The sequence below is a fragment of the Mesocricetus auratus genome, unplaced genomic scaffold, assembly GCF_017639785.1.
Source record: "Mesocricetus auratus isolate SY011 unplaced genomic scaffold, BCM_Maur_2.0 Super-Scaffold_100014, whole genome shotgun sequence".
NCBI lineage: Eukaryota > Metazoa > Chordata > Mammalia > Rodentia > Cricetidae > Mesocricetus > Mesocricetus auratus.
The window spans coordinates 40,008,474-40,021,788 of record NW_024429197.1 but is presented as its reverse complement, the minus strand read 5'-3'; the positions used below and the strand labels follow the sequence as shown (position 1 = coordinate 40,021,788).

The following is a 13,315-nucleotide window of genomic DNA, read 5'->3' as shown; positions in this document are numbered from 1 at the left end:
GTGTGCCTGTAGGTGGACATGCTATACATAGATTGTGCCACTATCTACACCTTTCAGAAATACTCACTTGTAAAAAACCTTTGTCATATTTTTAGACATGATTCTATCACATTTTACAGGAAATTGCCTTTTGAGATTTATTTCTCAATCCCAGGGATAAAGAGGCCCTCGTCCCTCTAACCTCCCATCTTTCTGAGTGGTTTCATGGGTTCATTGTTAGGTGTGGTGGTGTGGAATTAAATTTTGGTTCTGTTTTCTTCCTAGGCTACTTCTCCACAGACATAATCGATTTTACACTGTGTTGAAGCAGAACATCCTTTATGGTGACATTGCTTTGAACAAGGAGACAAGTGACCGACTTGGTAGGAAGTATTCTGGCCCTGGCTTTTGTCTTCCTCCCTGAATTTGAAGAACTATGGAGAACTGGTACTGGATGACACTCGTGGTCTTAATAGGACTCACAGTGCGGTGGACGGTTTCTCTTAATCCTTATTCAGGTAGTGCACTTTTCCTCTTTGAAAGATTGGTAAATATTCCTGAGTGGGTTGCTTCTGTGTGTTTTGATACCTGTTTATAGTTTTTGACTGAAATAGAAGAACTTCAGGCTTTACTGTTATGATTAAGAAAATGCATGCATGTGTTGGTGGTGGTGCATGCCCTTTAATCCCTGCACTTGGGAGGCAGAGGCAGAGGCAGAGGCAGAGGCAGAGGCAGAGGCAGAGGCAGGTGGATCTCTGAATTTGAGGCTGGCCGATCTACAGAGAGTGAGTTCCAGGGCAGCCAGGGTAGTTATACAGAGAAACCCTGTCTCGAAAAAACAAAACAAAACAAAAATAAGAATATCCATGCATCGAATTATAATTCTAATTATAATGAAGAAGTGTAAGAGGTAAATATACTTTGTGATAGGAGCAAACAAAAATGTATTTTAGCTTGGAATATGACAAATTGAGGTGTGATTATGTCTTGAACTAGTCCTTGAAGATAGTCTTAGGGTCAAAGGTTGCTGTTTGTGGTAGAGAAGACCTATTACTAGCTTGAGAAAGAAAAGAGCAGTGGAGAAGAGTAAGATTAAAACAGGTGGAGTGTGACCCTGCAGACTGGGGTGATAATCAGATTTAATTTTTTATACATTTTATTTAAATTAGAAACAATCTTATTTTACATATCAATCCCAGTTCCCTCTCCCTCCCATCCTCCCATGCCTCCCACTGACCCCCCCATCCTATCCCCCATCCACTCCCCAGGGAGGGTGAGGCATTCTATGAGGGATGTGCCTAGGCCCTCCCCTGTGTATCTAGGCTAAGAGACTATCTCTCCATGGGAAATGGGCTCCTGAAGTCTGTTTGTGTACCAGGGATACTTCCTGGTTCCACTGCCCTAGGCCCCATAGACTGTCCAGTGCTCTTAGCTGACACCCATGTTCAGGGGGCCTGGTTTGGTGTTATGTTGGTTCCCCAGCTGTCAGACTGGGGTCCATGAGCTCCCACTTGCTCAGGTTAGCTGTTTCTGTGGGTTTTTCCCAGCCTGGTCTTGACCCCTTTGTTGATCACTCCTCCCTCTCTGAAACTGGATTCCAGGAGTTTGACTCAGTGCTTAACTGCATCTCTGCTTCTGCTTCCGTCAGTTACTGGATGAAGGCTCTAGGATGGCATTTAAGATAGTCATCAATCTCATTATAGGGGAAGGGTAGATAAGGCAGCCTCTCCACTATTGCTTAGGTTCCTGGTTGGGATCATCCTTGTGGGTCTCTGTACAATTCCCTAGTGCCAGATTTCTCTTTAAACCTATAGTGGCTCTCTATTGGTGTGTCTCTTTTCTTGCTCTCTATTCGTCTTCCCACTCAATCTTCCTGATCCCTCATGTTCTCCTTCCCCTCCTCTTCTCCCACCTCCCTCCCCACTTCCCCCGTGCTCCCAATTTGTTCAGGAGCTCTTGTCCCTTTCTGCTTCACTGGGGGACTGTGTATGTCTCTTTTATGATCCGCTTTTTTTGTTGTTGTTGTTCTAGCTTTTCTGGCAGTGTGGATTATAGACTGGTAATCCTTTTCTCTATGTCTAATATCCATATATGAGTGAGGACATACCATATTTGTCTTTCTGTGACTGGGTTACCTCACTTAGGATGATTTCCTCTAGTTCCATCCATTTGCCTGCAAATTTTAAGATTTCATTGTTTTGTTTTTTTTTTTCCACTGAGTAGTACCATATTTTCTGTATCCATTCTTCGGTTGAGGGGCATCTAGGTTGCTTCCAGGTTCTGGCTATTACAAATAATGCTGCTGTGAGGCAAACACCTACAGTTAAGCACTGAACTGAACCCAAGGAACCCAGTGACAGAGAGAGAGGAGCGATGAGCAAATTGGCAAAGAATGGGCTGGCAAAACCAGCAGAGACAGCTGATCTGAACAAGAGGGAGCTCTTGGACCCCAGACCGACAGCTGGGAGGCCAGCATGGGACTGATCCAGAACCCTTGAGTGTGAGTGTCAGTGAGGAGGCCTGGGCAACCTATGGGGTCCTGAGCAGTGGATTAGTGTTTATCCCTGGCATACAAACAGACATTGTGTGTGCATAACACAAAGAGGGTGCTCTCTCAGCCTGGACTCTTAGGGGAGTGCCTGGACCCTACCCTGAGTGAAATGACAGACTCAAGATATCCCCTATGTGGAAGGAATTGGCAGTAGGGTGGGAGGATGGGGGGATGGTGGAGGGATATAGGAGGAGGGGAGGGAGAGGGAACTGGGATTGACATGTAAAACAAGCTATTTAAAATTAAAATAATAAAAAAATATTTTAAAAAAACAAATGATGCTGCTGTGAGCATAGTTGAACAGATGTCCTTGTTGTATGAATGTGCATCCTTTGGATATATGCCTAAGAGTGGAATTGCTGGATCCTGAGGTAGACTGGTTCCCATTTTCTGGAGAAACCTCCATGCAGGTTTCCAAGTGGCTGTACAAGTTTGCACTCCTACCAGCAATGAAGAAGCGTTCCCCTTTCTCCACATCTTCTCCAGCATAAACTATCATTGGTGTTTATTTTAGCCATTCTGGCTGGGGTAAGATGGTATCTCAGAGTTGTTTTGATTTGCATTTCCCTGATGGCTAAGGATGTTGAGCGATTTCTTAAGTGTCTTTCAGCCATTTTAGATTCCTGTATTGAGAATTCTCTGTTTAGTTCTGTACCCCATTTTTTAATTGAATTATTTGGTGTTTTGGTGACTAGCTTCTTGAATTCTTTGTATATTTTGGAAATCAGCCCTCTGTCAGATGTGGGTTGGGTTGCCATTTTGTGTTGTTGACTGTGTCCTTTGTCTTACAGAAATTTATCAGTTTCAGGAGGTCCCCCGTTTATTAATTGTCAATCTCAGCGTCTGTGCTACAGGTTCTATGCTCAGGAAGCGGTCTCCTGTACCAATTTGTTCAAGGGTACCTCCCACTTTCTCTTCTAAGAGGTTCACTGTGGCTGAATTTACATTGAGGTCTTTGATCCATTTGGACTTAAGTTTTGTTCATGGTGATAGATATGGATCTATCTGCAATCTTCTACATGTCAGCATCCAGTTATGCCAGCACCATTGGTTGAAGATGCTTTCTTTTTTCCATTGTATAGTTTTAGCTTCTTTGTCAAAAATCATGTGTTCATAGGTGTGTGCGTTAATATCAGGGTCTGCAATTCGATTCCATTGGTCTACCCATCTATTTTTGTGCCAATACCAAGCTGTTTTCAGGACTATAGCTTTATAGTAGAGCTTGAAGTCAGGGATGGTGATGCCTCCTGAAGTTCAGGGTTGTTTTGGCTATCTTGGGTCTTTTCCATATAAAGTTCAGTATTGTTCTTTCAAGGTCTGTGAAGAATTGCACTGGGATTTTGAAAGAGATTGCATTGAATCTGTATATTGCTTTTGGTAAGATTGCCATTTTTACTATGTTGATCCTGCCTATCCAAGAGTATGGGAGATTGTTCCATTTTCTGGTATCTTCTTTAATTTCTTTCTTTCTTTAAAGATTCAAAGTTTTTGCTATACAGGTCTTTCACTTGTTTGGTTAGCATTATCCCCAAATATTTTATGCTGTTTGTGGCCATTGTAAAGAGTGATGTTTTTCTGGTTTCTTTCTTAGCCCCTTATTGTCTATATATATTAGGGCTACTGAGTTTTGTTAGTTAATCTTGTATCCTGCCACTTTGCAGAAGGTGTTTATCAGCTGTAGGAGTTCCGGTGTATAGTTTTTCAAGTCACTTACGTAAACTATCATGTCATCTGCAAATAGTGAAAGTTTGACTTCTTCCTTTCCATTTTGTATCCCCTTGATCTCCTCTTGTTGTCTTATTGCTCTAGCTAGAACTTCAAGTACAATATTGAAGAGATATGGAGAGAGTGGACAGCCTTGTCTTGTTCCTGATTTTAGAGAAATTGCATTGAGTTTCTCTCCATTTAGTTTGATGTTGGCTGTTGGTTTGCTATATATTGCTTTTATTATGTTCAGGTATGTTCCTGTTATCCATGATCTCTCCAAGACCTTTATCATGAAGGGGTGTTGAATTTTGTCAAAGGCTTTTTCAGCATCTAGTGAGATGATCTTGTGGTTTTATTTTTCAGTTTGTTTATATGGTGGATTACATTGATGGAGTTTTGTATGTTGAACCATCCCTGTATCCCTGGGATGAAGCCTACTTGATCATGGTGGATGATTTTTCTGATGTGTTCTTAGGTTTGATTTGCCACTATTTTATTGCAACAATGTTCATGAGGAAGGTTTATCTGTAGTTCTCTTAGTTGCATCTTTGTGTGGTTTGGGTACCAAGGTAATTGTAGCCTGGTAAAAAGAGTTTGGCAATGAACCTTCTGCTTAAGTTGTGTGGAATACTTCGAGGAGTATTAGTATTAGCTGTTCTTTGAATTTCTGGTAGAATTCTGCACTGAAGCCATGTGTCCCTGGGTTTTGTTTTGTTTGAGAGACTTGATGACTGCTTCTATTTCCTTAGGGCTTGTAGGTCTATTGAAATTGCTTATCTGTTCTTGATTTAATTTTGGTAAGTGACATCTATCCAGAAAATTGTCCATTTCCTTTAAATTTTCTGATTTTGTGGAGTATAGGTTTTCAAAATATGACCTGATGATTTTCTGGATTTCAGCAGTGTCTGTTGTTATGTCCCCCCTTTTTCATTTCTGATTTTGTTAATTTACATGTTCTCTCCCTGCCTTTTGGTAAGTTTGGAAAAAGTTTTGTCTATCTTGTTGATTTTTCTCAAAGAACCAACTCTTCGTTACATTGATTCTTTGTATTGTTTTCCTAGTTTCTACTTTATTGATTTCAGCCCTCAATTTGATTATTTCCTGGCATCTATTCCTCTGGGGTGAGTTTGTTTCTTTTTGTTCTAAAGCTTTCAGTTGTGCTGTTAACTTTCTAGTATGGCTATTGTCCAGTTTCTTCATGTGGGCACTTAGTGCTATGAACTTTCCTCTTAACACTGGTTTTAGAGTGTTCCATAAGTTTGGGTATGTTGCGCCTTTATTTTCATTGAATTCTAGGAAGTCTTTGGTTTCTTTATTTCTTCCTTTACCCAGGAGTGATGCAGTTGAGCAGTATTAAATTTCCATGAGTTTGTAGGGGTTCTGTAATTTGTGTTGTTGCTGAATTCTAATTTTAAGCCATGGTGGTTCAATAAGATACAGGTGGTTATTCCAATTTTTTTTTTGTAATCTATTGATGTTTACTTCATTGCTGAGTATGTGGTCAATTTCAGAGAAGATTCCATGTGGCGCTGAGAAGAAGGTATATTCTTTTGTGTTTGGATGGAATGTTCTATAGATGTCTGTCTGTTAAACCCAATTGGGTCATAACTTCTATTAGTTTCTTTGCTTCTTTGTTAAGTTTCTGTCTGATGGTCCTGTCTAGTGGTGAGAGTGGAGTGTTGAAGTCTCCCACTATAAGTGTGTGAGGTTTTATGTGTGATTTTAGTAATGTTTCTTTTACGAGTGTGGATGCCTTTGAATTTGGGACATAGATGTTCCTTCATCTTGATAAATTTTTCCTGTGATGAATGTGAAATGTCTTCATCTCTTTTGATTAATTTTTAGTTTGAAGTCTAATTTGTTAGATATTAGGATAATCAGATTTAATTCTGTGGGTTGGTATTTAGTGCTTTGTTTCAGGAATCATGTGTGCTAAGTGCAAGAAATATGAAGTGAATATCGATGTCCTAGAGCACAGTTGCAGATAGACAGACAAGCAGTCACCATAAGATGTGATAATTAAGATTTAGTTACATTTTAGATAACAGAGAAGTGAATGAGGAAAGTGCACCAGCTCGGATTTCTGATGGGGGATGTCCTTCTGTATATATGTTTCTCTTATTGGTTCATGAATAAAACACTGATTGATCAGTAGCCCATCAGGAAGTAAAGGTGGGCCTATTAGAAGAGGAGGATTTGGAGAGAGGAGACAGAGTAACTGCCAGGGAGAGACACCATATATTAGAGGAAGGAGTAACAGGTCCCAACCCTTCTCTGGTAAAATAAGACCATGTGGAAATACTTAGATTAATAGAAATGGTTTAATAATTAAGAGAGCTAGCCAATAAGAAGCCTAAGCCATCAGCCAAACAGTTTACAAATTAATGTAAGTCTCTGTGTGTTTATTTGGGGCCTAATCAGCTATGGGACCAGGCAGACAGAAACCTCCATCTTTAGATTTCAGATAAGATGTCTGACTTGAGGATTTGAGGGGTTCGTCAGAATTTGCTAGACAAATGGAGTGGGTACAGTGTTCTGGAGAATAGGGACTTGCACAGAAACATAAGAGAATGTAGTTATCAGTATGCAGTATTAGAGTGACCTAAAACACTAGGAAAATTGAGAAAAAATGGCATCAAAAGGAATAAAAATTCGAGAAAGAAAAACAGATTGTGTTTGGAGAAGTAGTCTAGGGACAAAAAAGAACCAAGATGTAGCTCAGCATAACCATTTATGGAAATGGTTGAAATTTTGGCTGTACATTTATCTAGGCGCATTTGGTTGTAGAAAAATTTGATGGTAATAAAAAAGACTGTAGGAAGAAGGTCAGAGGTAAAGAGACAATACCACTAATAGTAATGAGAGTATATTTTGAACATTTACTGATGTTTGGCACTGTTTTCTTTAGTATTTATGATAATCCCCGAAACGGGGGTGATATCCAAATGTACAAACACAAAGTGGGACAGTCCTGAATTGTAAAGGTTATGATACTGGACCATTTGTTCTTAGCCTGCAGTGAACATTTACCTGTACTAGTAAATCTAAACATAAGCTGTAATACGAAAAAAAGTGGGCTGGCGGATTGACTCCAGCAGTCTGTGTTTGGTTCCTGGTACCCACATGGGGCTAGTAACTGGCTGTTACTCTATTTCTAGAGGATCCAGCATTTTCTTCTAGCCTCCATGGTCACCATGCACATTTGGTACATACAGATACATGCAGGGAAAACACCATAAAGAAATTAAAAGAGAAAAGAAAGACAGCTGGGGAATGATAGCTGGGTTCAGATGTGACAGCTTGTTTCTGCAGCACTCTTTTGCCTTTGCCCTGAGGCGTCTGAGAAAAAAAGAGGACCTGATAAAGACAGTTAAAAGGTGGATTTGCATTACTATGGTACAAATTAGTGAGTCACTGTTACAGTTCCACACCTGCACATGTGGTATGTTGGTTGTATCCAGCAACCCTTCTCTTCTACCCTGCTCGGATTAATCTGTCCTGTTGAGGAAGTTAAAAATCACTTGACTGTTGTGCAGTAAAACATGGGCGCCCATCTTAGTTATTTTTCCTGTTAGTTGTCTAATCTTGGGGGAAGTTATTTTCCTTGAGCTTTTATACAAAGTAGGAATGTCAATATATATTTGCTGGAGGGATTAGTTCAAGTAATAAGTATGAGCTGTACTTTCTTTGTGTAGGAATAGAATCAGTACATTTGTGTTCATCCCTCATCTCTACTGATCATCACATTAGTTTATTTGACTCCAAAGTATGGCCAGGTGTGGTCATACACTTGTAATCCTAGCACTGAGGAGGTAGAAGCAGGAGAGTCAGGAATTCTGGGCCATCTTTGGCTACATCATGAGTTCAAGGTCAACTGGTTTTTAATGGGAGCTTGTCTTGAAAAACAAACAAACCCTCGAAAATATTATTGTTTAGCCAAAAAGAGGTCTTGGTAATTAATTATTAAGGCTTTAATAATAAAGAATGATAAATGGTATCTTCCCTAAAGAAAATTAACAATTTGGTGGGCAGGGTGGGTAAGCAAATATATATCACATTAGAATTTAGTGCAGTATAAAGTGAGTAGATTTAGAACACTATATATTTTCTAATTTAGGTGAAAAAAATCTTAGTATGTAACATTGAAATATAGTCTAAAAGATTGTACTAGGTAGAAAATGGGTGAGAAGACCATTCTGGTACAAGAATACATCATGAAACAAAGCTTAGGGTGTGTGTGTGTGTTGTATGTATGTATGTATGTTTGTATGTATGTATGTATGTATACAAATGGTTCAGGCTGATGGTTAGCCAAGCTAGTTGTGAGGGCATGATGGTTCATAGATGATACTTGTTTTTAAGAGTCAGTTTTAGAAGCATTCTTGTATTTGGAGTAGGGCTAGGAGAGGCAAATGCAGTGGCCACAATGCTTACCAAGATTATTAGAGTATTGTTTCATGGAATTGACTATGTGGTTCAGGTCAACCACCAGGCAAACAAACAGAACAGAGGATGGATGTGGAAGAGCCATGTCAGCCTCCCGGTTGCCTAGCTATAGCAACAGAACAGCAGCTTCTATAACTTAGGGAGGAGAAGGTGTATGCTAACATGCTGTGCTTTTTCATGTGGGTGCTGGGGATCTCAATTCAGGTCCCCATGCCTCTGCTAAGTACTTTCCCACCCAAACCATCTCTCAAGCCCCAAGACTTCTTTTCAATCTTGGGGATGTAACCCAGGGTCTCACATGCTAGTCATGTACAGTATCTCCATCCATTTCGAGCCCCACATGTGAAGAACTGTGATATGGGAATCTAAGAGAGTTAATGTATGGGAGATGGAGAGATCTCTCAGCAGTTAAGAGCACTTGCTGCTCTTGCAGAGAACCTGGGTTTAGTTCCCAGTACCCATATTGTACAGCTCACAACTGCTTGTAACTCCAGTTTTAGGATATCTAATGCCCTCTTCTGGCCTCCAAAGGCACCTACAGGTACATGGTGCACACATATACCTACATATACTCAAGGCACACACATACAATAAACAAATATTTGATTTTTTTGTTTTAACCTTTAAAAATATGTATATATTTTATTTTCCTTTTGGTTTATTTTAAGAGTGCAATTAGGAAGCATTTGTTGAAAAGGAAAAACCTTTTCCTTCAACCTTTCTAAGTTTTCTGTTAGGGTGTATATAACAAAAGACAAATTTAGCAGATAACCATGCAGATTTGTTCATTGTATGCCTTATGTGACATGGGAGCCTTCATGAGGAAATGAGAAACCAAAGAAACACTTCAACCTGAGTATTTTGCACTAGGTCTGATAAAGAGTAAATAGGTCCAATCCCTATTGCCACATAAACTAGTGTATTGATGCATACCTATAGTTTCAGTACTAGGGAGGTGGAAACAGGAGGATCAGGAGCTCAAGATCATCCTTAGTTACATAGAGTTTAAAAGATCAGCTTGAGCTGCCTGAGAGACTATCTCAAGCAACAGAAACAAAGTCAGAAGGGATGGGTATAAAGTGATAATTTCTGGGTTCTTATAGCCTGGCCTTCCAGTTTTGGAGATAAGGATATTCCAAAATACTTCTTGCTTGGTGGTCTTGTGACCTACTTCTGGGAAAGGTCAGAGAGACCTGTCTGCATCTGTTGTTTCTCAGATAACCTCAACTTAATCTCTGCATTGTGTCACTTTGGGTAGTCTGTCCAAATCCCAGCCACACTCAAGTATGGAAGTTCAGGCTAGTGTGCATTCATCTTACTGAATTATTCTTTCTTTGAAATGTGTATATCATTTGGGCAAATTGCTTAAATACATTATTGCAATTTATTTTTTTCCTAACATTTATTCTCTTTATATTTTTAGTGTTGCTTTTTCACAGAACTAAGATACTGAATATTGTATGTTGCATTACACATCCTATGGGGACTAGACAGGCTCTTGTTATTATTTTAGTATCAGTTTGTCCATCCGTTCTCTTTGTCTCTCTCTCTTTTCTTTGTGCAGCCCTGACTGTCCTGGAACTCATTCTATAGACCAGGCTGACCTGGAGCTCATAGAGGTCCATCTGCCTCTGCTGGGATTAAAGATGTGCAATACCATCTCCCGGACAGGTTGTCATTTCTTACATTCCATTCAAAGTATTATAACAACACTTGAGTTGAGGAAGGCAACTTTTTGTTCCCCCAGCCCCACCCCAAGTCATATTAGCAGCTAAGGAAAACATCATTAAAAAAACAGTTTTTGTAAAACAACCCTTAAAAAAGCATGACAGCATGTGATTAGTTGGTTGATTTTGTTTGACTTATCCATTACTGTTTGTGAAAGGTTATGTGTTCTTAACAGAAATAAGAGAAGAAATTTATGGAAAAATGTAGTCAACTCTTCTCGTAGAATGTTTAAAGCTTGGCTGTAAAGTATGTATTGTCGACAGACTGCTTATTCTTTGTATTTATACAAGTTTTGAGTAATTTAGCAATTAATAAAATGAACATTTTTAGTGCTATTTAAAATCCCATTTTCCTGGAAGTGTGATGAAATTGAGGTTCTGTAAACGCATGTTGGTGTATTTTCTTTACTTGGGTCTGAATCTCATGTGAGTAAGTGTGTAGAATTAATCACTGTGGAAGGAATCCTTTTGCCCTTCTGAGTGCAGCTCCCACAGGCACAGTTGGGCTGTCCTTCTGGCTTGCTTTGAGGGCACTTTAGCAGTTTTAAAAACTTAAGTACTAATTTCATAGCCAGTGTCAGCTGAATTTATTGAAGTAGGTCAGACTCTGGGTAAAAACCTGTTTCCCAACCCTGAAGAGAGTCGTTATCCATTCTTCTGTTTGCTGAATAGTGTAATCAATTCTTCCATGTTGACCACACGATTTCTAGTGTAGTTTTAGGAAATCTAGATGGTTTGATTTTTTTTTCAGGTATAGAAATTACCTGGAATCTTTACTGACTTTCTTATCCTAAGGGCATTGAAAAAAGGAAAAAAAAATTATTCATTTCACTTCCCAAAGAAGTCATATATCCAGTGGTTGTATTCATTGGCCTGGATTCACACACACATATCTATATGATATGTAAAGACTCTAGGAGGAATTAGTTTCTTTCAAGAAATTATTAGAAGAAATTATTTTTTCTCCTATTGAGTTTAATTGAATACATTTTTTCGATTAATTCATGCTTATCATGTTGCTTACTTTGCTTTATGGAAAACAATTTTGATGGGTGATGTCCTTCTATATACTGTGAATATATGTTTCTCTTATTGGTTGATGAATAAAGCTGTTTCCGCCAGTGGACAGGAAAGATTTAGCCAGGTGGGAAATCCACACAGGGATAGAAAAAGGTAGTAGGCAGGGTCAGGAAGATGCCATGTAGCTACTGAGGAAGCAAGAGGTCCATGCATCACCGGTAAGCCAAGACCACGTAGAGATACACAGATTAATAGAAATGGGTTAATAATTAAGAGAGAGCTAGCCAATAAGAAGCCTGAGCTATATGCCAGTTTATAATTAATGATAAAAATGAACCATTTAAAGTAATTTACTTCTTAAAAAAAGATTAAAAACAAAACAAGAAGAATGGGTTTTAGAGCCAACCTGCTGAGTTTATTTACATCTTCCCTGCTTTTGACTACTGGCGTATTTCCTCTTTTCCCAGCCTTTGAATAGGGAAAATCATATCTCTTAGTTCATAGGATTATTGTATTTAGCACTAGGACATACATGCTAGTTATTAAAAATTTATTATCCCTGATTTATAAGAAGCAAATTACAAGCTGCTTTTTTATTTTAACATTTATTTGCTTATTGTGTGTGTTGCATGAGCCACGGTGCTTGGCATGTGGCAGTCAGGACAACTTAGTGGGTTCTCTGGTTGCATATGGGTTCTAGGGATTGGCCTCAGGTTTGGTGGCAAATTCCTTCAGCTGCCGAGACATCTCACCGGATGATAGTACAGGCTGACCTTTGTCAATACGTAGCATGTTTTTAATTCTGTGTTTATTTTTAGTTTGTAAGTGCAGATGTTTGTTGTTAATTTATGGTATTTTCATGAAGTATTTGTGTAGTTACTTTTCTTACTGCTGTGGCCCAAAAGCCTGAGAAGAAACCACTCGGGAGAAGGGTTTTTTTTCCCCCCTTGAGACACGCTTTCTCTGTGTAGCCTTGGCTATCTTGGAACTCACTCTGTAAACCGAGCTGGCCTCAAACTCACAGAGCTCTATCTGCCTCTGCCTGCTGAGTTCTGGGATTAAAGGTGTGCACCACCCCTACCGGGCTGGAGTTTTATCTGCCCTCCAGTTTGAGGGTCTGGCCAGTCACTGGGATGCCACTGCAGCAGGAGCCTGAGAAGGTTACTCACACTGAATCCCCACTTGGAAAGAGGAGAGGACTGGAGGGGCTCTGGCTAGCAAGCCTCAAGGCCCTGCTCCAGTGACCCACTTCCTCAAGTCTCTACCAGGAGAAGGTTCCACAGTCTTCCAACACAGCTGTGGAACAAGTGCTCAAACATGAACCTGTAGGGACATAAAGTAAACATGGTGGCTGGCAAGACGAATCGATGGGTAGAGGTGCTTTCATGCATGCTGGACAACTCTGGATGCCATAAGGTGGCAAGAAAGACCCTCTCTTGAGAGTTGTCCAGTTGTCCTCTGACTTCTACATGCTACACACACACACACACACACACACACACACACGCACACACACACACGCACACACACACACACACGCACACACACACGCACGCACGCACGCACACACACGCACACACACACACGCACACACACACACACACGCACACACACACACGCACACGCACACGCACACGCACACACACGCACACACACACGCACACGCACACACACACACACACACACACACTTTGGTTTTTGTTTTGCTTTGATTTTTGTTTGTTTGAAACTGTCTCACCATGTATTCCTGAGTGGCCTGGGACTCACTAGGTAGACGTGCTGGTCTTGAATTCATAGAGATCCTCCTGCCTCTGCCTCCCCAGTGCTGAGATTAAAGGTGTGTGCCACCACATGGAGCAAATAAAAAATGAAAAACCAAAAACCC

The 13,315-nt window shown here is 40.1% G+C and overlaps 1 protein-coding gene across 3 annotated transcripts in view; it reads left to right on the top strand.

The window, feature by feature from the left end:
* Alg6 (ALG6 alpha-1,3-glucosyltransferase) overlaps nt 1–13,315 on the top strand; it is an 82,823-nt gene that overhangs the window by 3,741 nt on the left and 65,767 nt on the right. For all 3 annotated transcript variants that reach the window (XM_040757114.1, XM_040757115.1, XM_013116460.3), the window contains exon 2: nt 265–497. In XM_040757114.1, coding sequence (XP_040613048.1) covers nt 416–497 — 82 coding nt within the window. In that variant the 5' untranslated portion in view covers nt 265–415. The remainder of the gene's footprint in view (nt 1–264; nt 498–13,315) is intronic.